Source organism: Salarias fasciatus, chromosome 14, assembly GCF_902148845.1.
Source record: "Salarias fasciatus chromosome 14, fSalaFa1.1, whole genome shotgun sequence".
NCBI lineage: Eukaryota > Metazoa > Chordata > Actinopteri > Blenniiformes > Blenniidae > Salarias > Salarias fasciatus.
In genome coordinates, this window is record NC_043758.1 from 23,655,549 (window position 1) to 23,683,076 (window position 27,528).

General features: G+C 42.0%; 2 protein-coding genes across 2 annotated transcripts in view; both read right to left on the reverse strand.

Moving 5' to 3' along the window:
- gap43 (growth associated protein 43) overlaps nt 1-17,294 on the reverse strand; it is a 31,131-nt gene extending 13,837 nt beyond the window's left edge. Inside the window, exons 1-2 of the mRNA XM_030108008.1 lie at nt 17,282-17,294; nt 698-784 (exon numbers count right to left, since the gene is read on the reverse strand). Coding sequence (XP_029963868.1) covers nt 698-727 — 30 coding nt within the window. The 5' untranslated portion in view covers nt 728-784; nt 17,282-17,294. The remainder of the gene's footprint in view (nt 1-697; nt 785-17,281) is intronic.
- On the reverse strand, nt 10,605-26,775 carry mpzl3 (myelin protein zero-like 3). The gene is made up of 6 exons (XM_030108007.1): nt 26,526-26,775; nt 22,859-23,025; nt 16,629-16,842; nt 14,609-14,765; nt 11,682-11,751; nt 10,605-11,467 (listed from the first exon to the last, which is right to left on the reverse strand). Exons 1-6 carry the CDS (start codon nt 26,581-26,583, stop codon nt 11,387-11,389), a joined length of 747 nt encoding a protein of 248 aa, XP_029963867.1. The 5' UTR covers nt 26,584-26,775; the 3' UTR covers nt 10,605-11,386.
- Between the last annotated feature and the right edge of the window lie 753 nt (nt 26,776-27,528).

The window sequence follows — 27,528 nt, forward strand, 5'->3', positions numbered from 1 at the left end:
AAGCATCCACTTATAAAGCTGGAGGGCTATGATAATCCATTTATTTTCATTTATTCCCATTGTATTCCCCCGAGGCTCCTGACATGATGGTGCTGCTCACTCAATCTGTACCCCACCCTTTTTTTTTTTTTTTACCCTTCTCCACGCTGTGGAAATTTACTTTCCAGTCTCACCCATTTTTGTTCAAGATAAGATGGGCACAAAAGACTTAAAGACCCCCTCTCATTTAATACATCAATTAGGAGAGGTCACTGTAATTAATACAAAGCAATACTGATAATGGTAGCTCATGCTGAGATCAGAGGAAATCTGACATTTGAGGCGGTTCAGAATCTATCAAGCACCTCTTCAATAATCTTTCAGGTTTTTTTTTTTTTCAAGTGTTTGATCAATAAGAGGGAACGCCGGCTGCCCGGGATCGAGTTACAGTGTCGTCCCCCTCTTCCCTGAGAGTACAGTGTGAGGTCTGCGAGGCACTGTGGCAACATCCATTCATGCGGGATAATCACATTAACTAGGCGTGTCTGGGCTGCGTGGACGGATTTCTATAAAGACGAGCCGGGCCCGGAGTCAAGAGGAAATCACACCTATGGTTTTCGCCCATTTCTCCCCCAACAATCCAAAAGTTCAGAGTTCAGACGCTTCATTTAAAGACTAGAGATGAAAATGTTGATAAAGCAAAGAGAGAGCAGTTTACCGGTTTGGTTCTTCTTATGCAGCACAGCATAGTTGTAGTTGTAGTATCCTCCCTTTTTCTTCTCTGCTTCTTTCTTCCCTTTCACTTCTTCTCTCTCACCCTCTCTCTGTCTTGCACACACACACTCCCTCTCTCTCTCTCCCTCACTCTCTTTCTTTCACTCTTTCTCTCTGGCTGTATCAACAGCTAAGCCGCTCAGTACATTTACTCATCCCAGTTTGCACACACGCGCTCTTCAGTCGGTCTGCCGGGGTGCAACTCTCTCACTCCCTCTTACTCGCCTGCCTGACAATGACTACGAGCCCACCCTTTAAACCCCTCCCTTCCCCTCGCTCTCTCCATCCTTCTCTCCTCCTTCTCTTGCCTTCGCACTATCGCCTCCTCCTCTTCCTCCTCCTCCTCTCGCTCATAGTGATGAACCCCCCCACCTCCTTTAGATCAGCACTCCTCTTCTACATCTTCTCACCCTCCTCCTCCTCCTCCTCCTCCTCCTCCTCCCTTTCAGCCTGGCTCCAGCAAAAAGCTGCGGCCCCACCCTAAAACGGCTCTCCCTTAATCACTGACTGAATGCCTCCAGTCAATTTATACCCTGATGGATATGGATTTTTATTCATTTTTAAGTTTGTTTCTCTCAGCACCTCAAGCAAGCGGCGCACTCTCTCTTAATTACCCCTTCTCCTCTCTGCACACACCCAAAGGTATCTTTATTTAAATAAATAAAGAGAAAGTGCCTCCCAGATGGGAGTTGCATCCCTGTGACTGCTCGGGCTTCTTCACAGACTCTCTGGATCTGAGATCAGCGTTTTTAAAGCGGCAAGCTCAACACGGTGGTGCCAAAAGCGCGTTTTCTGGCACGGCCGAGGGCAGCGGCTCCTGCCAGGAGAGACGTGTGAAAGAGAGCAGTGATGCTCGAGAGCACATTCGTGCATCGCGCACACACACACACACACACACACACACACACACACACGCACACACACTGTGCTTTTAGGACACGTCACCCGCGCTCCCAACCCACCCCCCAACATACCCAGCGCTCTCTGTTCTCATGGAAACACCAGCAGATAGACTCGAAGAGCAGAGGAGGAGGAGTATGTGTGCATGAGAGAGAGAGAGAGAGAGAGAGAGAGAGAGGGAGAGAGAGAGAGAGGAATGAAGGTAGGAGGAGGAGGAGGCACGAAGGCCGGGTGTGGCAGACGATGCAAGGCAAAACTGCTTCCCTTTCTCACCCCCCCGCCTCCCTGTCTTCTTTTTTTTCTTTTTTTTTCCCCCCTCTGTGTCCACATTTGCACACACTCTGGTTTAATGAGCGGGCACTAGGCGTGCATTATCCCCCTAACTACATTTATATCCATTAACATGCTGTGAGACTTGCAGGCGCATGCCCATGCAAACACCCACACTGTATTTGTCTTTCGTAATGTGCACACACACACACACGCACACACACATACACACACTTGCACTGTGGTGGCAGAAGAGTCCCCACCCCCGCTCTGACACCAGCAAACACCAGCAGATGCTGCAGACACAATAAGAATGAGGTGAAGGATGGATGGACGGACGGATGGAGACGGAGAGGAGGAGGGCGTTAAAAACCTCCGGAGGGGCCGGCGGCCTCCTATTCTCCCCTTTTACAGGATTATTCCACTTCCAGTTCACTGAGGGGAACCCATTAACCTGCACCGCCGAGCCACAAGCCTTCCCGGTGGTCGCCGCCTGCCGCACAAGCAGAATCCAGCTCCATTACCGGCCGTACTACATCATCACTGTGTGTCATCCCGGGTCCACGGCAGGCCGTGCGACACACACCCCGTGACGGCGCGGAGCTCTGCTGAGTGTGCACTGTGTCTTTCCCAGCACTGCCCCGTTCTGCTTTAGCACAGTTACGCACATTCTGGCTGAATATCTGCCAGTTCACAGGCCCCCACTGAGCCTCTGCACTGAAACAGCCCAACAAATCACAGCTGTACGAGAGGTTTTTAAAGATATTAATGGATTTCAGTGTATCCTGCGCAAACTTGACATTTATTTACAATGACTGACTTCATATGCCTCATATGCCATAGGCTCAATGTTTTCCACTTTATTTTTTCAATGAATACCACCAGGCACTTCCATCAAGAGTCACTGTCTAGACCTTATACTCCCATAGTTCCTCAGTGGTGGAGGAAGCTACCAAACTCCACATAATCTCCCGAATCCCTCTTAATCTTTACAAAGAAACTGAAGACACGGAGTTTTTGCAAACACAGATGTGCTGGGTGAACACAGACGATGAAAACAGGCATTAGTTGTATTCCCAGCGGTGCACCCTTCAAAGACAGATGTGCGTCGTGTTGAATAATTTCTATTGGTGAATCAAATTGTAAATAGTTGCAAATTGCACACACTGGAAGTCGGTTAGACGCTTGTTTGGAGCTGCTGGAGGTATCAGCGGGCGGCAGTGACGCACCAAAAGTTGTTTAATACCTACCAATAACAACAAGAGAAGAAGTAGCTGAAGAAAGGGAAGGAGAAGAAGAGGAAGACCAGAAAGTGTCCATTTTCTTCAACTAGACAATGCATTCACTGCACATAGTTTAAGTAAATATGTTGTTTAAGCAGTTTGAATGGTGAGAGCTCACAAGTTATATCGGACAAATGTTGAAATGAGTAGTTAAAAGGTGAGCTTCTCTCCTCGCCCGCTCTGCATTGAAAATGATGCCCAAAAAAAGATGACATTTCCGTTCAAAACTGACAGTATGAAAGAAGGTAATATATATTCCAATGATATTTCTGCAGTATTGTTACACAATAAAAGCTTTGTGTGCCCGATGTGAGTGCAGAAACATAACACTTCAAAGAATTAAAAGATTATGAGTCATACAGGGTGGTCTTCATCCGTCAACAGAAAGAAGAGCAGAGTCAAAAGAAAAATACAACAGTTTGATAGAAGAACATATTATATAGAATAAGGAGATTTTTAAAAATTGTCTTTGAATATTATATTTAATCTAGCTTTATTCCCATGTATGTAGGTAATGAAACCCAGACAAACATGAGGTTGTACATAACATTTCAAATATATCCATCTTCTATTTCACTTCATCCAAATACAACACCCGACTAACTGTAGGTGGAGGTAGAATTAAGATCACATCACAGAGAGACATCATACAACGAAACAGTGTGACTTTACGTTTGGGACTGTGAGAAGACATCGGAGAAAATCACATTTCAGACAGGATCACTTTGTCAAAAATGTTATTAAAATTAAAGCATTGGAGTAACAATGATTGCATGATGACAACATAAATTACAACAGCTTGGATGTAAAACATGATGATTACGTGCCTGTGAATGAAGACCAATGGAATTACGAGCTTAACGACCAATTTGACTTTGGCGGAGTAGCTCTGTTCTGGGACTTCCCTCCCCTTCCCCACGCCTGCGGGAAAATACAGAATCAGGGAGTGCAGATCTCCCCACCATCCAAGAGCCGACTTGGAGGAGTGAGAGGGAGGGAGAGCGGCTGCAAGAACGCCCGGAACAGAGCAAGCACAATTTCAATTCAAGTCAGCTTATACCAAGTGCCAATTACAACATGGTTGATTCAAGACACCTTTACAGAGCAGCCCAACAGATACACATGAGCAAGCATAAGCGACTGTGGAAAGGAAAAAACTCCCTTAACAGGGAGAAACCTTTGCAGAACCAGGCTCAGAGGTGGCGGCTTTCTGCTATTCCGGTTGGGTCCGGGGCAGTTTAAATACACGCCCCATAATCATAATCAGCTGGTCTGGCTGGGCGGGGAACCGATCAGCAGCGTGAGGTTGCGTGATAAGGACGCCCCTATTGCATGAGAGCTCGGCCAGCAGCTTGACTCCGTGCCTGTCTGAACTAACACTTCGCTCCATGTCTGAACCTGCAATGATGCTGAGATTTAAAAGTGCTCATGACAATACCATCTGACTTTTTCAAATAAAAAAAAAAAAATTTAATCCACTTTCCAGATTGTATGCTCAGGACTCCTATGTTTGCCATTGTCCTACAGTTTTGTAACAAAAATATATTTTTTTCATTTCATCAGTAAGGTAAACATGATAGGAAAATCTCAGATCACACAAGTCATCAACTCTTTCAACAGCTTATTCCAGTTCCAACATTAACTTTTTTCTTGCCTACGGTCTGTTACAACTGGATAGAGAGTGAGAGTCCTTCGACACCACAGCCTGTCTTCTGGATGGACATGCCTTATATCAGCTGGGGCTGAGTGCCTGGACCAGTAGAATAGCGGCATAATAACATTTAGATTAAAACTTCAGTTTTTGTTGTGGTGGTTGTGCAGAGTGTTCATTAAGTACCGGTAAATGTCAATATTTTTGCAAAACCACACAGTTCATACTTGAAAGTTGCAATAATTTCAAGATAAAAACAATTTTGATATCTTCTGGAGCAAAAAATACAATGAAATGTCAAACTAAATAAATAAATTATCCTATAACCACTGTATTATATTATACCGTCACTGATATCTCAGCTCAGGTTGTGTTATGGGTTTTACTTTTACAATTTGCTCAGTCATTTCCTGAGCTCCACTGGAACCTCTTGCAGGCCAGTTTTGACACCCCTGTCTTAGACCAAAAACAAAATCATGAACTTGTCTTCAGAAATTCTTAAGTTCAATAAAAAATGCTGAGGAAGAACGACAACAACAACAACAACAACAAAAATAGTTTTTGCTGCTGTTAATAAGTTATTGTTAAACCCAGGAAAATAAACAACTTGATTGCCGGTGAAAAGCTTTGCAGCATCAGCATCTGAGCATCAAGTGGCAAATCACTTCAGACCAAATCCCAACAACGGAGGCACAGCAAACTCCTTTAAGAGGGTAATACAAAACACAATCAGACGATGAGGAGGTCGTCTAAATGAAAAGTAAAAATCAAAACACTCAGACCTCCAAGAGCCAAAATCAGACCAAAGCTGGGGCGGCAGTGGAAAAACACAGAGTGAGAAAACAAAGTTTAATAAAGAACAATCCACCTCTGGATTATACAAACCCAGGACTTGTTTGAGTGGGTGTCAAACCCACCCTGACAGAGCTGCACCTTCTCCAAACATGCTAATGCGTGTCCTGCTCATTCGATTGCTGTGTTAAGCTGCTGCATGTGCTGTTGTCCACTGACCACAGCGATCAATAATGTCACACTGTCCTGCCAGTATTGGGAAACAGCCAAAAGGTGCTGTCGGCTGATTACTGCTGTTTAATATTGAACACCGAGTCCAGAAATAATTGATAACCAGCTTACAGTTTGTTAACACGCTCTACATTTTAATACTACTCAGTATATTGTCAAATTAGCAGCTGTTGTCAAGTTATTGGATTCTGTGTTGATTTGATTATGATTCTTCACAAAACAGTGTTTTATCTGTTTCAGTGAATCTTCTGCAGAGAGGGGAAAAAAAAAAGGTATTGGCCAGACTGCAGATGGATTTTCATACTGCCAGGAATATACTGCGGTTGCTGCAGGGGATTGTTGTCTTTCTATAAACTAAATTAGCTGCTTGTATACACATATACAAGCACGTTTAAAGCAGGCCTGCAGCACCTGTGAACTCATTCTGCTTGTTGTGTTGAGCATCTATTCTTTCATACCGACTGTGATGAATCTCCTCGTGTGCCGTGTAAAAGGTCACCGTATCTGTGGAAGCCAATCAGACTCACGTGTAAATGTGCCGACTGCAAGTTATCCACAAAAGAAAAGAAAAGGCCTTTTCATGAAACTCACCAGAGCTCCTCTTGTCACTTAATTTCCTATTTGTGGCAAGCCGAAATGCCAAAAAATTGCTTAATAATAACATCATCAAGAATAAAGCAAGCACTAAGCTTTCTCAAATGGCTTCTGAGAGTGAAAAACAGGCTCTTTTTACCCAGTGTTTGATTCGGATCACTTCTAGATGTTGAGTTCTATTTGATCTTAAAGAGGTGATAAATGATCAGTTTTTAGGGGGGGGCAGGTAACTGCAGAAATATCAAAGGTCCTCGATGCGGATCACGTTGTCCTTTAGCTGAATAAGAAATCCACCCATCAGAGAGGAGCGAGCCACCTCATTACTCCACTAATCAAGCTCAAAACGTTAGGGAGGCCTGAGAGTGAAAACAAATGCGATGAGATTGCTGGGTGAAGCTCAGTTGTTTGACAAGTGACTGACACAGCAGCGGTAATAATTACTGACATTGTTATATTACAACAAACAACATGTCAGTGACCCGCTCGTGCCAAACAGTGTTATTATCCCCGAAGTGACCGACCTGCGGTAATATATTTTCCCTACAGCGATGCATAATGTGCATCACCATGGAAATAAGAGACGGGGGGAAAAAAATTAAGTGGGAGCAGCCAAAATGTCAGGCATACAGGAGAACGATTCACCGTTCAGCAGGGTTTTTATTGAGCACCACTGGAAAGAAACCACAACTGACAATCAACCAGGGGAAGGTCTGATAAGATTAAATGTCAGAAGAAGCATCACAATGAGGCAAAGACGTGACGGGCCGAGCTGTGAAGCATAAATCTACCTGGTATAATTGTGGCTTCACATTTTGTCTTTTAAAGCCTAACAATGGACGATGGCTGTCAAAATACATCTGCAGCCCCAGAGAAGGCAAAGCCACAGACTATGGAAAAAGTCAGCGGTACATCTCCAAGATAACCACAATTGTTTATCCCTGCATGTGTCTTTCCTTCTGTCTCTAGACATGCAGAGCTGTGTAAAGGTGGAGACTGTCAGTGCTAACACGAGGAGAAGGACATGGTATGCCTTAGACAGGTTGCTGATTCATCACAGAGCTAACAGAGGCGCACAGATGCCTGAGTCACCGAACAGGCATGTTGCTGGAGGAAGATGGAGGACCTGGAAAAAACCCACAAAGAGACTCAACAGAACATGCAAGGATATATATCATTCTATAAGGCATGCATTTCCATTTGGAGAACTGGAGGTGTTTTTATATTCCTATATTTAGTTAGATAAGGTTGCAGATTGAACAGCAACGTCAGAGCTTTCATTATTTTGACCACTGCTGAACAGACACACTGACGCCTCGCCTCAACTCAATCGGATTGCGGTAGAACCAGAAATTGCTACGGTCTGTTTATGTCAAGTCACATCCTTTATACAGTAACCTTAATGTATCCTCTGAGACATTTAAGATATGTGTTAGAAAATCCTAAAGAGATAAAGGTGCATCAACATTCAAGCCAGAAGCCACAGCATCAAGTTACAGTGATACATAATTGGTGAAATATCAAATTTAAACTGCACTACATACACGTTTCCTTTTTTCTTGAGATGATTAGTTGCTATGTGTAATTCCACCGTTAGTTCCATTGCGTGTGGAGTTTGCGTGTTTCTTTATGTTTGTATATTTTCTTGCCGTGTTTTATTCAGTCAAAACTCATATAGTGTGTAAATAAAGTATATGACTTCCTGCATGGTTGAAACATTCGCCCACTGATCTAGAAGTCATTCAAAGGCTCATTGTTAATCATTCATAAATCTGTGACAATAGTTTGCAGTAGAATGAACGTAATTCTGCCATATCACCTCTAAATTATTCCCGAACTTGAATAACGTGGTGAAAGTTGAGGAATGCACTTTGGTTTGATTTGCTTTTCTTGTCCACTTGTTGTACATATCAGATGTCTGGACTTTCACTGGAGGGCTGAGACCTATGTTGGAATAGAGTAACGCTTGTTTCTACCCAGTTCTATTTTTCTATGATCTAGAGGAGACAGAGGACAATCACACGGAGGATGAAAATCAATACCTTTCACTAGCACTCAGGGCAAAATAAAAGTGAAACCAGGTGTCAACTCCTGAACTGAGACGTGACTCCAACATCTGATATGACTGCACTGCCACAGTCCGCTCTGAGGAGAAGTGGAATATGACGAAAAGAAATAGGGTTGTTTTATTATGTAGTTATCCAGAAAGCTAAAGTTACAGCTGCACAGACGTATTATCTTGATGCATCTTACTGTTGTTTAGTAAAGTAAGATGTTGTGAATGATTCAATTCATCTGGACGCCCAACACCAACGCTTGGTATGGCAGCATATCACATAAAGTATGATGATGGTTTTAATACATCAAATCAGCAGCTTTGAAGCACCCCAGTGCTCACATTCTCTCATATGGATACGTGTTTGTGTTCAATCATTATATTGCCTTTCACACACTTCCTGCAGATTGCAAAAACTTCACTTCCTACTTGCTTGAACCTCACTTGTATGAGGTTTTCAATTTTTTTGTCCCCACAGTGACATGAGACACAGAAGAAGTCTAGAATTAGGCTGACAGCCCATAGTGTAGAGGAACACCAGCACTCACACACACTATGCTATACCTCTAAAGGCCTGCCTGAAACCCTGATCTTCACAGTTGAGCATCTGACACTATAACCCTCAACTAAATCCTGTAAATCTGTGCAATTTGTTCCACACACAGCAGAATGTGAGCTCAACCTTCAGGCCTCATTGGACCATTCAAAGGCAACCTGAACCTGAAGTTTGGTGTTCTAAGACCCTTTAGATCAGGGGTGGGGAACCCTGGTCCTGGAGGGCCGCAAACCTGCATGTTTTCCATGTCTCCCTGCTTCAACACACCTGAATCGAATCAAGATTCATGGCCAAGTCCAGCAGAAAGCCAGATAACGAGCCTCATTGCAATCAGCTGTGTTGAAGCAGGGAGACATGGAAAACATGCAGGTTTGCGGCCCTCCAGGACCAGGGTTCCCCACCCCTGCTTTAGACCTACTCCTTACCAACACAGTGAGTCAAACCAATCAACAAATATCAGTATTTTTCCAATATTAATGCTACTGTGTGCTGCTCACCTGACTTCCTGCTTCCCTCGGGTCAGGTTGGAGGCAGTTTGAGGTTCAGGCCATCATTGTTCGTATCCAGTTTCCTGAGATTGTGTGAGATTGTGTGTTTGTGAGATTTTTTTTTCCATTTCCACGTTAAGGTCTTCCAGGCAGCAACAATACCCAGCAGCTGAAATAAATTTGGACAAATGAGGCAAATCTGCTGCACTGATCCACTGTGGATCATCCTCTCTGCTAAGCCCACAGGTAGACATTAGCCTGATCAAACAGCTGCTGTACAGACAGTTTCACAGAACTGAGCATTTAAAGAAGCGGATGTCGTGTTGGAACAGTAAATAGGTCTTTCTCTACCCATGTTTTGAGTTGGGGTTTTTTTTCTTTTGGGCAGTAATAATTTATCAACTCATCCTGGAAATGAGAAAATTCTGTGACCTCTATCCAGAAAGGTATTAACCACAAAACTGAGTCCAGTGGGCAGTCAGCCGGGTACTTTCTTTCTTCAATCAATTGTTCAATTTTTTTTTTTTTTTTTTTTCCTCTGGCTGTCATGTGTAAGCTGTTGCCATGGTAGTTCAGATGAAGCAGGAATGATAATTGTTCCACCACAGCAAGTGTGTGAATTATTTAAGCCTGGAGGGTCTGAATAAGAAACCCAGAAAAGAAAGGAGACAGAAGGAGGACTTATCGTTTTCTTTGCGCCTGTTTCAACAGCGGCTGTTTATTAGGTTCTTTATCGAAGCTCTCAAGGCCTACAACTGCGCAGACGAGACAGACGCTCCCGTAATTTGCGAGTAAAGCTCCGGCGCTCCCGTCTGCCCTCTGAGTTTTTCCTTTAAAGGAATATTCAAGACTCTTCATGAATAGTGGAAAAGGCCCCATTCATGAATAGTGCAGCAGACCAAACAAAGTAAGAGCAAAGGAGAAGATGGTGGGCACCAGCATTCTGATTCATGTAAAGATTATCTGTTAGCCGACATGAAATTGGTATTGGATCTTCTTCAAAAAAAACAAACAAAAAAAAAAACAGCCAAGCTCTGATATGGAACTCATGAAGAATTTATTTTAAAAAAGTTAAAAATAAAAATAAAAAATCATCCACTACAGCAAGCAGAGCATCCACAAGCATCTCTGAATCCAGGAAAGATCACAGCCAAAACCAGAAATTCCAAAAATATTGAGCATATAGAAAGATACTCACTGCTCACGTGACACGGCGAAATAAAGAGGACTGGAAAGATATCAAATATACTGTACAGACAGTTTCATCTATAAATATCAGTAGTCAAAACTACTCAAAAAGGGAAAAACAGAAATGTTTCACTACAGCTCAACAAAGATTTGTCAAACAGCTATTCGGACACAGGCAATAAATTAGACAAAACGCTATCTATATCCTTCAAAATGAAAAAGTGACACATGTAAATCATCGAGATATAAAAACATACATAGTGCGCTCTTGGTGTTCCTACGTTCGGGGTCATTTTGTAGTCGCTACTGCACTGACTAAATAAAGTGGGAAATAACTTAGCAACACCAAAACTTCAGGAATTCTTTTCACTCGGCTCACTGTAGTGCTCAATTTATCTGCGCTGTTGTGTGAAGCAACTTGTGGGCCAAAAATATAAATCATTTGCATGTTTTAACGTGTTAAACGCAACGGTGCAATTGTCTAGAAGGGTCACCGCAAAAAGTAAACTTCCTCCCTAGAGTGACCGGGTGAGTGGTGAGCTGTGGAGAAGAAGACATAAATCCACTTGATGCCTCTAATCATGAGGTCCACAGGTTGCAGTTACAACTCTTCACCACCAGGGCTCTCTAGCACTGAGACTCCGCATAGCCGTCATCTGAGGGAGGCCTCTTCTTTAGCGTGTAGTACTGAGACTCATCGTCCGAATCCTGGCAGGGAGTAAAAAGAGACCATCAGTCGGATAAAACAGACGTGCAAACAACTGCCTTGGAAAAATCAATATTTCACAAACCCCCAAGCCCTGTTGTCAGACATCCAGGACATGTAAAATTAAACACGTGAAATGTATCTCGCAGACGAGTCTCATTAAGTTATTTATGTGGTGGAAGACAGCGAGTTGAAACTAAACGTTCTGTACTGTACCATCAGATATAGGTCACAGCAGGTTTCCCTCTTTGCTTTGGCTGCAGGCGGGTGATAGCCGTACTCCTCCCTGAAGGACGGAAGATGGACAGCAGAGGCAGTTAGTAATGGCAACAGTCTAAAACACTGGGGTCAAACTTCTCTGCACTGCTTTAGACCAAATTAAAATCTTCATTGCAGACTTCAGTACGACACTGTGGTAGAATCCAATCATTTGAACCAAAGCGAGAAGGAAAGGTCATTCTGATCTGGTTCCTTTGGCTTGCCGTAGCTCTAATACCTTTCGGTGGCGTTACCCTTTAACAGTGCGTTCGGTGCAACTTCAAACGTCTGCCACATTAAAGATCAATTGGAGCAGCATCAGCAGGAGTCCAACATGAATGTTGAGGATAATCTTCCTCATTTCTATAATCGTTGCAGAAAATTGAGCTCTCCGCTCATTGCTGCCTCCCCTGGTGGAACGATGTCATTGCTGGTTGTGGTGAAGATGAAGTGACACGATAATGAGGTCTGTGGAAATTAAACCCGTTTGGTTTGGCTTGAGGAAGGAGCGAAAGCTCTGGCTTTGGAAAGGAGCTGTATTAAAGTCCAAAAGCTGTGTGAAATTTATGAGAGTGAGTAGCATTGTGAGAGAAAGCCCAAGTTAGAAATTCAACTGAAACTAAAGCCAGGCAGTGGCAATTTAAAAGTGGTTAAAATAAATGAATCTAAAACCAAAACGAGCACATTATTCAAAAACACTATCCTCAATCCTGATTAAATTAACCCCAAAAGATTATTGGAGCAGCAGATTAAATATTACAAAGAGCTTGGGAATTTTTTGTTTTTTTTTTTACAGAGAGCTTTGGGGGGAAAAAAAATAAAAAGAAGTATCAACAGAAGTGGGAATTCCTCCAAGTGCTCTCAGTCAATTTTTCAAATGTGTTGCGTAGCTTCAGGTTTCCCACATCCATAAATGTGTCATGTAAACAATGCAAAAAAAAAAAAAAAAATTCAAGTATGTGCTAATAGAGAATAGACCAAGCATGACAAGCGAGTGTTTCTAGGTCACAATTTGAACTGCATAAAACAGAAGCATTAAGGTGTCATGAAAAGAGTATTAAAGATGTTTTTTTCTTTCCTCCTACTCTGTTTCGAATTTGACTTAATGTCACCAAAATTACAACTGTTTACTGCACAGGACAAATAAATAAATATGAGAAACATTCCCACAGGTCAATACTAGTAATGTGTATCATGAGAACAGGGTAGGAATTTCTAAGTAATTCCCCCTGCTGCTTTCCAGGCACTGTTTTTGTTTTGTTTAACACATTATTTGAACAATCCTGTTTGTTTTTATGTTCAAAATAGCTAAATGCAATTCAATTGTAAATTCAGTGCTGTCAGCTCAGTCAAATATTCTTATTCAGCCTTTATTAAGACACAGTGACCGACAGCTGTCATGCAGACATTCCAACCAGGTGTGTTGCCTCCTCCTCCTTGAACCCAACCCGTCAGTGCTCCGCACCTTTACACTCCCCGCCCACGTCACCAAAGCCCCACCCCTTCCAATGTGAAGTCTCCTGCCACCGTGGACACTACGTCATGTCTGTGTTCATTATATGGTAAAAAAGTCGTATTTACTGGGACATTTTCAGCTCCAAACTTATGAATATATAAATAAATTGTGTGGGTGAGGCCGAGATGGCTGTACAGTTTTTCGAATACAACAGAATAGCTTCACTGTTTTTATATATCCTACATACAATGAAATTACAGCTACTCCTCCCTTTGTGCATCACTATACACTAATATAGTTTTCCTGAATGTGAAGCACATTGTGCTGCATGTTCTGCATTGACCTGTATGGAAAGTGCTATAAAAAAGTTTGACTGACTGATTAAAATGACTATTAAACTTTTTTTTATTTCCATGAGAGGCTGGTTATTTACTGACTGTAACAAATCTTAGTTCCCAAGACTTGAACATTGTTTTCCTCCAGCAACGCAGTTCTCTAAAATACAGTCTCTTTCAGCTGTTTTGAGGGATTTATCTTGGGTTGTCAAGTCTTTTAGACTTTGCACATTTTCCTCCCGGTTTTAGCTATTTTAGCCACTTTAATGAGATTAGAATCCTTATGAGAATGAGTCTGTTGTGCAAATAAAAACGTTTATTTAAACATTTAGTTTTAAGCTTCATAGTGCCACTGTGGAAGGACTAAAGATGTTGTAGGTTGCAGACTCCTGGCTTACAGCATAATTTGCAGTAAGCTTTAGTTCTGTTGCTGTTGTCTTAAAAAAATAAAGTCTGTGCCCAGCTGACATTATTCTGCTTTTCTGAATAGTTCTTCTGCTGAGAAGTTATCAGATGATGTCAAGCTGTGGTAAAGTGGCGCATCAGTATTGCAGTATCCAGCAGAGAGTTTTTAAGTCAATAATGGAGCGGTTTCTCCCCAAAGACAAATCCACAATAGAGCACATATATGACAAAAAATATACTGTTACATGTGGAACAATGGTCTTAGTGTTCCTGGACTGAAGGGACATTTGTCTCGGTGAAGAGTGCTGACAATGCTCCAGATCAGACACTTTGACGTAATGATGCTGAAGACTGAAAAGCAATTTAACTTCCAAAACAAAGCCCAAACAAATTACACATTTGAATACATTTTAATAATACACTGCAGCTTCAAGAGTGCAAAGAAAATAAAAGTTGCACATTCAAAATAACAGCTTGCTAAACACATTTTTGTTTACATTAAGATTTCTAACCACAGAACCACAGCAGCTGACCAGCCTGAAATCAAACCCTTATCTCAAACTGAAATTCCTTTTCAACCTTCACCAAATTAGCAATCCAGAAACTCATCTGTGACCACCATAGCCTTCCCTGACCGTCTCTATCCCGGGGAGACGCACACTGCTGATTGGAAGAATAAATCTACTCACCCCTCGGTGACCTCTATGGGTGATCTGTAGGCCTTGGATTGGTTCGGCTGCTTCTTGGGACAGAGTATCCGTCCAATCAGAATGAGGGTGATGATGGCGGAGGGGAGCAGGATGAAAAAGAGGAGGACGGCAGTGTCGGAGAAACGAATGCTGGGCGCTGAAGTGGAGGAGAAGGGAAAGATGAAGTCGTCCGGCACATGAACTTTATGATCACACACACACCTGCACTGGAATTCACTGCACAGACAAAGTCCGCAGTGCACCTCACAGATAATGTAAAAAAACATCTCTACCTGTGCACTTACTCACTTCCCTGGGGAGGATGAGCTGAACAGACTGACACCGCTTTCACATCTGTGCATTCTTCTAAAAGTAATGGGTCAGAAAACCCACCGTTACGATCACTTCACAGGATCAAGGTCAGTGAAAACTGGCTGAACCGTGCAAGAACGGCCTTTTAACTTTAATTTAATTTCTAATGTTACGACGTGACTTTAATCCCTAGCTCTCTCACAAATGTCTGCATTTTTAGGATCCATGACAGTGACCGTCTGCTGGTCCCGCCACTGCTCTGCCCGGCGTCATTTCTCTGCATCTCTGTATCCAAACGCAGGGAATTCACATGGAAATAAATCTGGTCCATAAGTATTATGGATAAACTTAGAAATTGATTTTGTCTTCATATGCATACAAAATTGTAGCACTGTAGCAGACAGTAGTTGATGTGTTTCATTTGAACCACACACAAGTAAAAACTGTATGTAAATGCAGCACAAACTTAGAAACAGCTGCGGTTAACTTAAGCAAATCCTAAAGGGCACACAGAAGACTAAGTGCCATTAAAGTGGCAAAAAAAATAGTAAATCTCCGTCAAGCTACTTGATTAATGTACGTCTATTATAATCTGACTTTTCAGTAATATTTCATGTCTTTATCAAACAGCGTCTTGAGACATGACTTAGGAAGTACTGGAGCTGCTTTTTCAGTTTGTAGTTCATTTGAAGCACAAGCTCCCAAAAGACCTTCACTATAAAATCTAGAAGCCTGGACGGTGTTACCAAGGAGGATCTAACACATTAGGCCTTTCCCTGTATACAGATAGGGCACAGTGAGGGATGCTGTGAAATAAGATTGAATGAATTGTTGAAAAGAATCTGGCTGCGTTACGTAAGAAACAATGGTCCAAACCCTCCCTGTGATGTTGTGCAGGCCTGATGAACACCTCTCATAAGTATTTAGCTGAAGTCATTGCTGCTAAGCAAGACTTGAAAAGTCAAAGAGTCCAGGGATCACGTTCTCTAACCAGCAGCAATGTGCAGGTCTAAAGGCTGTTTTCAATAAAGACATGAAATACTGTCATTACGTGGTTGGTATCATGTTCAGCGTAGAGTATTTGTCCATATTTGTAACTAAACAGAGATCGTTTTCTTGGAAAACCCAGAAACGTTTCATAAGGCTTGGATACTTTAAGTTGTATTTCAGAAACTATTGAACTGAAGTTGTTACTGGACAGATGAGAGAGTTGTGTCAATTCCACCATCCAACCCGGGACAATCAGACTTGTTCAGTCATCCCTGCCTACAGCCGTCTACGGGGAAGTTCACAGCTGAAGCCGGTTAAGATGGATGATCCAAAATTCTTACATAATGAGAGGTTCATACAAACACTACCGAGATGTTTGGATTAGTCTGCCTTCAATAAAAATATGTCGTTGGCAGTGGGGCTTTAAACACTTTGCACTCCTCACTTTCCAGGCATGCTCACAGCAGTGCGGCTAATTCTGAGAAGAGCCAAATCCAAACACCTGAAGTAAAACCAACACCAACTGTGATAAGAGTTTTAAATTTATGCATGTTTGAGAAGTAAAGATGATTTTTATATTCAAACAGTGTGTGTTTGCGCCTGTCTGTTCAACATTCAGCTTGTGCATTTTGCACGACCAAACAAGCAGAATGGATTATGGCATTTTCAATGGAAGAACAAAACATCAACAACAATAAATGCATGTGCACGGTCTTACATTTCGGTGTGACCGTCAGCACGGTGTGTGAGTTTGGGGAGCCGTGGACATCCGGAGGGTTTCTGACTGAGCACGTATACGTCCCGTTGTCGCTGAGGGAGGCGTTGGTCAAGACGATGGAGGCATCCCCACTCGCCGGGGTACCCTGCCACCGGATACGATCAACAAACTGACCATCGGGTGGGGGGAAAGCCTTCGAGGAGAAGTGGAAAAACTGGAGGAAATAAAGAAAAAAGAAAACAATCAGAAATTATTAATTAAGATTAAGGAAGGTGAAAACAAATGGAATGGATTGCGTGGTTTTTTTTTTTTTGTTTTTGTTTTTTTTTTTAAATCAAGCCACATGGACTACGTCTCACTGGAAGATTAAAACCTAAAAATGTTTAAGTTAATGATCAATTTTCATGTTCAGCAGGCACATGATAAGACTAATCACTTTCGAATCTCCCTTGTCTGGAACAACAGATGGCGGTGGCAGTTTCTTTTGGCCACGCTGCTCACAGCAGAACAGAAAGGGCTTCATATTCACTCAGAAACAAGTAAGAATCTGATCGAGCGACAGTCAAGCGACATCCCTTCAGGTCTCTCAAACATTCAGTTTCAGTGCAGTTGGCTTCAACAGAGCCCGCGTCGATATGTTTGCAATAACAAACTCCATCCTTTCATTACTCCTACATGAGGCTGACCCAGAACTGCTTGAAAACTGAAATCCAGAGTATGATAGAGACGTGGGTGGATGAGGGGGTAATGAAATGAAGGCAAGACTACAGGTACAACTGGGAGATATTCGATATAAACTTGATTGTTTTCCTAATACATTTTTACCACATATAAAATTCTGGGTCAAAGTCAATAACAAACTGCAACACAGACACCAAATAAAAAGAAAACATGAATGAAAATATAGTAGCTTCAAAATAAGTGCAATTTCAACATCATGCCAATTCTAAACCGAGCATCCTATTGTAAAATAAAATGAAATGTCTCTTTCTATCCTGCTGCAACTAAAGATACAATAATGACCTATTAACGATCTGAACAGTCATCTCAGGGGCCGGACTGGACCCTCTGGCATCAGTGACAGAGGCTGCAGGCAGGTGAAGAACAGGGAGATGTAGCAACTCTAATGCTTTAATGCAAAAAGCTATATTGATATGAGCAATAAATAGTAAAATAGATTAAATGATCTAAAATTACTAATCAAGAGGCCGCTGCCGGAGGACTTCAGGAACCACAAGGGACGATATGGTAAAAGCAGATGTGATAGATAAGAGGGCACAAGGCTGTTAAGACATTTAAAAACTAAGAAAAGAATCAAATGGCTAAAACAAAGCTTTATTTATTATATATATATATATTTTTTCTTTTTACAGTCAATCGTCACATGAGCTAGAAATGCTTTCAGACATGCAGATAGCTCAATTATAAGAATAACGGAGAAAAAAAGTACTTGAATGAGTTTGCAGGGCTGCTTTGAGTGTTTCGGACACTGCTGAAGAACAGTGATTTTCCACATCCGTCTCCAGAGTTCCAGAGAATGTTCTGATAAAGATAACACGTCTGGTGAGTGTCAGGCCTTAGGAGAACAGTAAGTCAAAATCACTCAGTGCTAAAGGTATATATATGTCTGTTCTGACAGCACATTGAACTGTATCGACTCACAGCTGCAGAACACAAGTGTCACTTCTCTCAGTTAAAAGCAGCCTATATTTCTGCTGAGTTCAGCATTTTTTAATTGATCTGCGACCACCGAGCCGATCAGCTTAGATTACTTCTATTTTAATGACAGCTGCAAGTTGCCCACCGTTTGGCGACATGCCATACACGGCCATGTAAGAGTCCCAGCACAACAGCATCAGCAACACAGCAGCTAGTAAGTAAACGGAGAGGTAATATTTCCAAGTAGGAAACAAAAACAGTCCGTTTGTATTATCTGCAATATGCCTGATTCAAGAGGAGGAAGCATTCTGTACAACCAATCTGACACATCTAAAACAAACCAAGGGCCCGTTTTCATCACGTTTTTAAGTGAAAATGTAAAACTGTTGTTGCATTTCAGGTTCCCATTTACACGACAAAGGTGCTCAGAGGCATTGTAACAATAACAATATCACCCACTGGTGGATACAAACTGTCATTTTTAGCATTTCTGCCATTTCTGTGTAAACAGACATCATTTTCAATATGCTGCCATGTAAATGTAGAGAGTAGAGCTTTTCTTTTCAAAACCTTTCAAAAACAAAAACAACCTGAAATGTTGTCGTGTAAACAGGGTTTAAAAGCTTCACCAATGGTGCTTTCATATTTATGTTGACCTGAGAGTGATGCAGCAGTGTCAAAGCCAATCTTAAGAGCTGGTTTCCGAGCAGCTGTAGCCCTTCTGGTGTGGCCTGAATGCAGAACAAAAGCAAACGCAGGACACTACAGACCAAATCCCGACTGTCCAATGAGTAATGGAGATGACGAGATAAATGCACAGCAATCCAAGCATAGTGATGAGTAAGCCATTTTCAGTAAACGCCTCATGGAGAAGAGCTTCAACGGTTTGCATAACAAATCAGACTGGAAAATACCAGCGACTGAAAACACTCGAGCCGATCGCGATCCGGGGCCAACAGTTTACATCATGACAATTGTAATGGACTGAACATCTCAGATCTCATAAGCTTAGCGTCATTCAGAAAACAAGTTTAGTAATCAGCATAAACATCATGCTGGTAAATGTGGAAGATAGTTCTTTGGCACATGATGGCTCTTCCAAACAAAATAACTACGTTCCACTAATCGAACACATGTGACCCTTCAAGGCAACACTTTACCATCTTCAAACACAGCTTCAAGCAGCACAAACAACATTTGACAAAACTGCCTCCTGAAGGTACCGTGCCACACAAAAGACGTTCACAGTGACCAGAAATAAATCTGAAAGGTTGAGACGGTCTCGTGGGAAAAAGCACGGTGTAGTATCTGAGATTACCCATGAAAAGGGAATTGACCTAATAAAGATGAACGTAGGGCCATCACATGATAAATCTTAATGATCAATACAACTAATAAATATTTATGAAAGCTTAATTATTAAATATAATATGCATTAGAAAGTTACAACACACTGACGTAAGCTAGAGAGCTAAGAATATAAGCATTAATGAAAATTATACATGTCTACTAATACAAGCTGCAGCATTCAAGTCTTCCACCAAAGAAATTAGAAAGAAAAGGCAATCAGTGAAAAAATGTTTTTAAAAAGTAAAAAAAAAAAAAAAAAATCAAAACCTAATGTAACAGTAGGGAAGACAGCTCGCACTCCCCCCAACCTGTTTCACTCTGTGCCCCCAAAAGAAATAAAAAATAGAAAAAAAAATGTCGTTTAACAATTATTTAACAATAAATTACTGTAATGGAATAAAATGTTGCTAAAAATCCAAGCTTAACTTCCTACTGTGTTTGAATAGCATAAAACACTGACTTCCACAATGATTTATCACACAAATCAAGATCGTGCAAACACAAGGCAAAAGATAGTGGGCCTCGTGTGAGCTTTATTCATTTACTATCTAAAGGGTGTAAAACACCTGGATCAGTGTCAACAAGCTTCCAAAAAAAAGGAAGATATATATAAAGCATGTGGAGTTGCCATATCCAGTTTTATGGCTTTACAGCCTTGTGTCTCTCAAATGGATTCTCCAGACTGAGTGGAGTTCTGGCAGAGATGAAGCCAGCTGTTCATCCACCAGCGATCATTTAAAGGCCTGGCAGCGCTCCGGCAGCACGAGAGCAGTGTGAAGTCCGTGACTACGTGAGCGTCTGCTTAGCCTAGAAATGAAAACATTAGGCCCGGCGGTCCTTTTAAATTTGTGAGTAGTGTTGCAACGTGACGTCGACATTTTCCAACTGGGACCAGCGACGTTACAACCAAGAGGTTTTAGACCGGAGCTTTGACTGGCTTAACCAGTCCTACACACACCGAGGCTTCACAGCTCCGTGGCAGATTTAAATGTAACATTGTTCAACAGAATTCAATTGCAAAAATCTTCTCATTACCAGCAGCTTGCACGAATATTTGATTGAACATCCAGCCTCTGGTTCCCCAATCTGCAAAATTAATTCTCATCAAGACTGAGGTAATTACGCAAGCCACTGAAGCACTGCAGCAATTCCGATTGACAGGAAAGCTTTGGCAGCAAAATGATATTTTCTGACTGAGGTTTGCACATACTTATTCATGGTCTCACTCACTGTGATATATGGCCAGAGACACACAGGCCAATAAAGCAGCCAAAACTGCTAATGAAATTGGATGGGAGGTAAATGGAGGCTTCGAAATAGAAATTAGAAACTTCCAGACTTGATTTCATCGGCGAGCAGTATCAGGAAACTGCCACTTGTGATAAAGAGAATATAAAATGTGGTCACGGGAGGTAAGTTTCTCCTTTGGTAGTCATAGCTGACACGCCTTTTTACTCACATGCACTGTGGCATTGTGACGTAACGCCACAGTATCTGCTGACAAAACACGTGCACAAAGTCTCCCTCCTCCTCCTCACTGTCTCTCCACACACCTTAAAGCCAGACAACTACGTCTTAATGACCAAACCAACAGCACTCCGTATCAGCAGAGCCACAAAGCATTAGCCTCTACTTAACTCTGAGTGCTCCTATAGGAAATGATGGCATATAGGGTTGCAGCTACCACACTATGGATTCCCCAGGTCCAAATGGAATTACACAGAACCACACTCGATGGCTATCTCCAAGCACAAATGGAACGTCTTAAATGATGTGGTGCATGTTCTGTGTGTACTGGTCAGTGAAACTCAACCCAGAGTGTTGCGGGTTGGTGGATTGAGTGCCGTTATGGGCTGAGAGGGAAATATCTGAACATGTCTCCAACGAGACCGCCGTCCCATTCCGGAGGAAGGGAAATCAACTTAGTCCAGCCACTGAGGCCTGCTCAGGAAGCGTCAAAACGAGACGGAAAGACAGAGAAGCTGCAGGCACGTCACTGCAACATTAAGCTGAACAATGCAAAAGTATTTGTGTAAATACTACTTGCAGTTTGCTACGGCGTTTTAGAAGCTTTTGAGCAAGCGTACAGGTGTTTTTGGGTGTAAGAACTGAAGATACTTGAGAAAGCAAATACACCGACTTGATCCTCAAACAAATGATGTTTGCACAGTGTAGCAAAGGAGGACACTGTGTCACTGTAAAGTCAAGCCAGTTTTCCCTCATTGTCTATTGCGCAGATACGCAACTGTGCCTGGTAGGTCCGCGATCAAGATGAAATAAATACAGAAATTCATCAAACACACTTTCACAAATCTTTCTTGTTTTGCTATCAATTATTTAAAATCTATGTGGACAATTTGAAGCTATCTCCCACTTCATTTTTCTTATACAGTCAGTCATCTTTGCATGAAGTTTAACAACAGGATGTTACATTTTACTTTCTGTAGCAAATTCAGACACTGGTTTACAGTGGCATCTGTAGCTGAAAGACACAGCACAGTACATAAGAGGCAGACGTGCTGGACCATACCGGTTAGATTTAATCCACTGGACGACAACGTGGACTTACTGGGATTCTGCAGGAAAACTCTGCATTTCTTGAGAAGCTGTAGTGTCTGCGGCTTTCGGCTGAACCTTTCAATGATACCAACTCCATCCATCAGGACGGTGAACTGACTTTAGATCAGTTTTTCTCACCATGGGGCTGATCAGAACTAGAAAGTGCGCAGGGATGAGTGAGCACTGAGTGAGAGTGCTGCATCTGCTATTTTTCTGATTACTGTACGTTTGGCTGTTTTTCACCCGTTTTCTTTTTTTCCTTTGTTGTCTGTTTTCTGTTTTTATGAAATATTTACTTGTAGAGAAACAATATCCTCCCACCACAGGCACTTGGGGTTGAGAAAGACAGAGTTGAACCGAGATATCAGGAACCATTGACAAAACTGAGCTCTCTCTGGCCAGAAATCATAACTTAACGTTAAGAAAAGCAGGTACAAAGAACTATTTGTATATACCTTGGTTCACATTATAAGGAGACATGAGATTGTTCCTGCAGCACTAAACGCATTGTTGGTCTTTTTTTTTCTACATGAAACAAGTTTATTTGTGAAATCTAATGCAGAATCATGTAATGAATTAACTTATTCATCAAAGAAAGACAAAATGTACATTTTGTTTGCATTTACACAAAAAAAAGCATGGTTTTCAAATTATATACTCACTGTCTGTGGTGGACCTCCAGTTTGGGGCCTGTAGGACCAGTCAACAGTCATTTTACTGGTCGGTCGACTTATAGAAGTAAACGTGCACGACAACGTGACCGCTTCCCCTCGAGACGCATGGAGCTCCGGCGGAGTAGTCACTGAGATACAGGAAACTGGAGAGGGAGCTGGAGGTAGAGTAAACGACAGGACAAGAGAAATACAAATGTCACGGAAGACGAGGGTGGGGTGGGGGCAAGGTGGAAAAATAAAGGAAACAAAAGAAAGAAGAAAAAAAACCCCACTGTGAGTGACATTTGAACTTCTTACTGTGGACAAAATCCGTAAATACACAGCAGGAATGATCGCATCTAATGTTCTCACACCACGGTGGCATGACAGTGCCAACACAGCCAGGCCTCACTGGTAAACAAGAGGGTGAGTGACACTCTAATACCAGTTTCTCAACAACCGCTCTTGATCGGTTTGACAGACTTGCTACACATCTGTCTGTCGGCAGCTGTCAGGTGCAGATAAGACTTTGTCCCCGTGTCTCTTTGGATGGATTTTCTTTGTTATCGTTTCACTGAGAGCTGTGTATCCAGCCACAGAGCTGCAGGACATTTTCCTCAGCAGTTCTCATGAACAAGAGCTGCATCGTTTTCTTTTATAAGAAGATTATTTGCAAAAAAAAATACTACAAATTTCTAACATATGAGACATACAGTAAGGAGGTATGAGGTCTGAAATATCTGCATTCAAACATATTCACAGAGATATCGTTCACTTATGCCTGGAGTATGTTTTGTTCAGCATCTTGTAAATTGTTTGGAAATCCCTGCAATGCTGAAAGGCTCAATGTTATCCTCGTGGTCTGCAGCTAAATTGACACAGAGCTACAGCAGCCAAAACCACAAAGGTCAGCCATACAGTGGTATTACTAATAGAATTTACAGTAATTTAAAGATTAAGACTAAGGTGTGGTGTTTTCATTATCATCAAAATCCATCAAGTTTTTACTGTGCGCAGGTTGGCTTTCTTTGGTCTCTGACTTCTAATCACGACTCCCTTTGGAACCGTGATCTGAATTGACATATCTTTTTTGCCTCATAATAGTCTGATCTATGAAAATCTACAGTCAACATGTAGTCGGCTATTTCAAAATCTTTGCATATTCAAGTGTTGAACGTTTAGCAAACAAGTATCAGTGGATTTAGCACTGTTGCTACACTCTTTAGAAATGGCCGCTTAGTGAAGTTGACGCCAGAAGGGCGATGCAGTTTGGCAACAAATCACAATTAAAGACATGAAATGGTTAACATGTTTACCAAATATCCAATTTATCCTCCATAACATTACTGGGAAAATATTTTATTTAGTCACATCCTTGTAGTTTAAAACCAGCCGCACTCGCTGTATTCACACTAGAGGTGTTTGATATGAACAGTCAATATCAGACTTATAAAAACCAAAAAATTGTTCAAAATCTATGGTGATGCTTCCTTTTGCAGCACTAAACGCTTCTACTATAGCAGCAGATGACTGCCAAGGCCTCTTGAGAAGTTACAAGAGACAAAGGAGGCTCAAGAAACTGAATAATTGGCTTTATTTTGCAGGCTTTGAAGCTGCATGGCAAGCTTTCCAGATTCTGAGATTCTACCAAGACTTATCATGAGCTCCTCGAAACTCCACAGCTCAAAGAGTCAATCTGCTCGGATGATCACAGAGTGGGTATAAACCATGGCTCAAACCCTTTAGTTCAGGGGCCACATACAGTCCAATTTCATCTTGAATGTCCCGGACCAGTAAAACAGCACCATAATCAGCTTTAAAATTAAAACTTTGAAGTTTTCTTTGTCATGGCATTGAGTATGCATCATGAAAATGTCGACAATTTCACAAAACCAATCAATCACTACATAAATTTACTCCATTCTCAACATAAAGCCAATTTTAATGAAGCCTTCTGCTGCAAAATACAGTGAAATGTCCCCAAAACACTCCTAAAGCTGTTGCATTATGCCTGTTTTCACAAACTCACCCTGACTGCATGGCTTTGAGGCTGGTTCTAGTTTGCATGTCAGCTATTAGGTAGCTATCTTTTATGGCAGCATCACCAATATCTCAGCTCAGGTCTTAATATTGTGCTGAGTTTGTTCATTTCAAAGAAAACATTCTTGAAATTTTTTTACCATTTACTTGGTGTTTTGGTGTGCCAGATCGGAGCTTCTTGGCCCACTAGCCTTATGTTTGACACCCATGGTCTAAACCCTCCATATTCAATTATTACTTAAAAAAAAACTTTTTAAAATATCACGCAACAAAAATAAAAATTAAAAAAAATGCTGGAAACCATTCTTCAGGTCTGCCTGTTTCTGTAGCTAATCATTGTTAACCTGTTTACATCTGACGGTTCACTTCAAGGACTGTGTGACAAAACGTCTGTATGATTCATGCAGCAGGGATTTTGTTCCTGAACCAGTGTTCATGTTTATTAATCTGATGCCTGCTGAGATATGTCACAATGGACGTCTGACTGAGTGACCGGCGAGGCCGCTGACAGTAACAGCAGCGTGCCAAAAGCAAAATGAAAAAATACCCCCATTACAAAAGCCTGAGATCAGCAGATAAGAGCATTTTAGACTGACACCACTGGTTTCATCAGGGACTCCAACATCCATGATAAGGCCAGAGTTTATCTGCCACAACAGGGTAGGAGATACGTCGCCATCAGCCGCATTCATCTAAAAATACCTGGGGGGGAGTGAGTCCACATGAACAACGCTATCTCTTCATAAAAGCAGAGGTCAAACTGAAAAACCAAGAAGGCAGAACTGGATTTGAACTTCAAAACAGCAGCAATGCTGACAATCTAGTAATTAGAATTGGGAAGCTGGCAGCTCTTCAATGGTCCTGTTGACACCTAGACATTTATTTGAGAGAAAAAAAACATTCAGCAAGAAACTTCCTGCAACTCCAAAACCAGAAACTCATTAGACAAAATAGGCACAGAGTAACTGAGCTGCCACTGTGTCTTCATGGGTGTGCTTTAGACACAGTGGTGCAGATTTCTATTACATTAATAAGAAATGTGAAATGCTTACAGATAAACTTTCTCCAGTTGGAACTCACGTGGCTTCTGCATAAAAACAAACACCACATGCTGCATACACAGCTCCAGACTATGTTAGGATTTTGTACTCTGGACAATCTCCTGCCTCCATTATCTTTTTATTACCATAAGAAGTTGTTGTAGTAGCATGAGACAAATTCAACGCTGCAGCATATCAACAGATACTATATACACTATAGTGTAAGTTATACTGAAGATATCAGTTTAAGTTCCACCTTATAGTAAGCTGAGTATTTCATGCACCCTGTCTCAGTAGTTTATAGTTTCCTTCAATAAAACATGGCGTGTGGTGGTGTTTACCAGGCTGGAGCCGGTTCTCCCACTAGGCCTGCCTTCACCTTGGACTCCCGTCTGCTTTTACGCATTGCTGCTGCGTAAACACTCAGGGAGATTCAACCTTGTTAAAAAGCGTCAAATATAATCCCCGCACTGCGCGCGACACTTTCCATTTAAAATATAAGGAGGAAACACTTTACGTGAACTTTTACAGCAGCAGAGGCTAACTTTTTTTTTCTCTCTTTGATAGTTTCAGAGGCAAGGTTTCCGTTTACTCACCGAAACAGGCGAGCCAGCACAGCAGCAGGGAGAGCGCTCTCACGGCGGGTCTGAGCATTTTCCTCAGGAAAAACAGCTCCAGTGGCTGGATGCGTTCAAAGAAAAGAAAAAAAAAAAAAGAAAGAAAAGCAAAAAGTAGTTCCCCCACTTGTTGCGTCAAAGCCTTGGTAAAATCCCGTCCATAGCCTGATACCGTGACTCAGAGTCTCCGTGTCGTCCGCAGAGGAGCGTACCTGCCAGACAGGTGTATCAGGAAGTGGAGCCGCGGCTCCCACTGCAGGCCGGCAGCAGCGGAAACACCCTGCTGCATCAGAACTACTCCATGAGCCAGCGTCTGCTCCACCGGAGGTCATTTCCATTCTGCGTGCCTTGAAAGTGTTGCAATATTTATGTTGTCAGAGTTCAAAGGAGATGGAGGTTAAAATAAAAACAAAAGAGACAATGAACTTTAAAAAGGTAATGGGAGATGCATTATTCATTCCTTTAATTCATTTAATTTAGTGAATCAGTCTTTATAAACAAGCAGGGGTGGTTGTAGTGTGTCTGGGCTCCCTGTGCAAGAAACAGGATGCATCCTGGAAACTTTGCCTCAATTCACAGAACACACGCGCGCGCGCACACACACACACGCACACACACACGCACATTTACACTTTGAGCGGTTTAGGGTCACCAATTATGATGACATGCATGCTTTTGTTAACCTTGCACAGCAGATGGGCCTGCCTGATTCAGTTCCTGAAGTCCTCCAGATCCTTGGACTTGTGAAATATTTCTGTGGCGGACATATGAAACTGTCCGTCTGGCGTGTCAGGTTATGCTTTTGTATCACGGAAGGAAACCGACGCACACATGGGGAGAACATGCAAACTCTCACAGAAAGGCCCAGCCAGTATCTAACCCTTTTTTCACCGTGAGACGAGAGCGTAATCCACTGCAACCACCTCATTTATAGCCAAGACTATTAAATAAGCATCTTTATTTTTCAAAATATCAATACAAA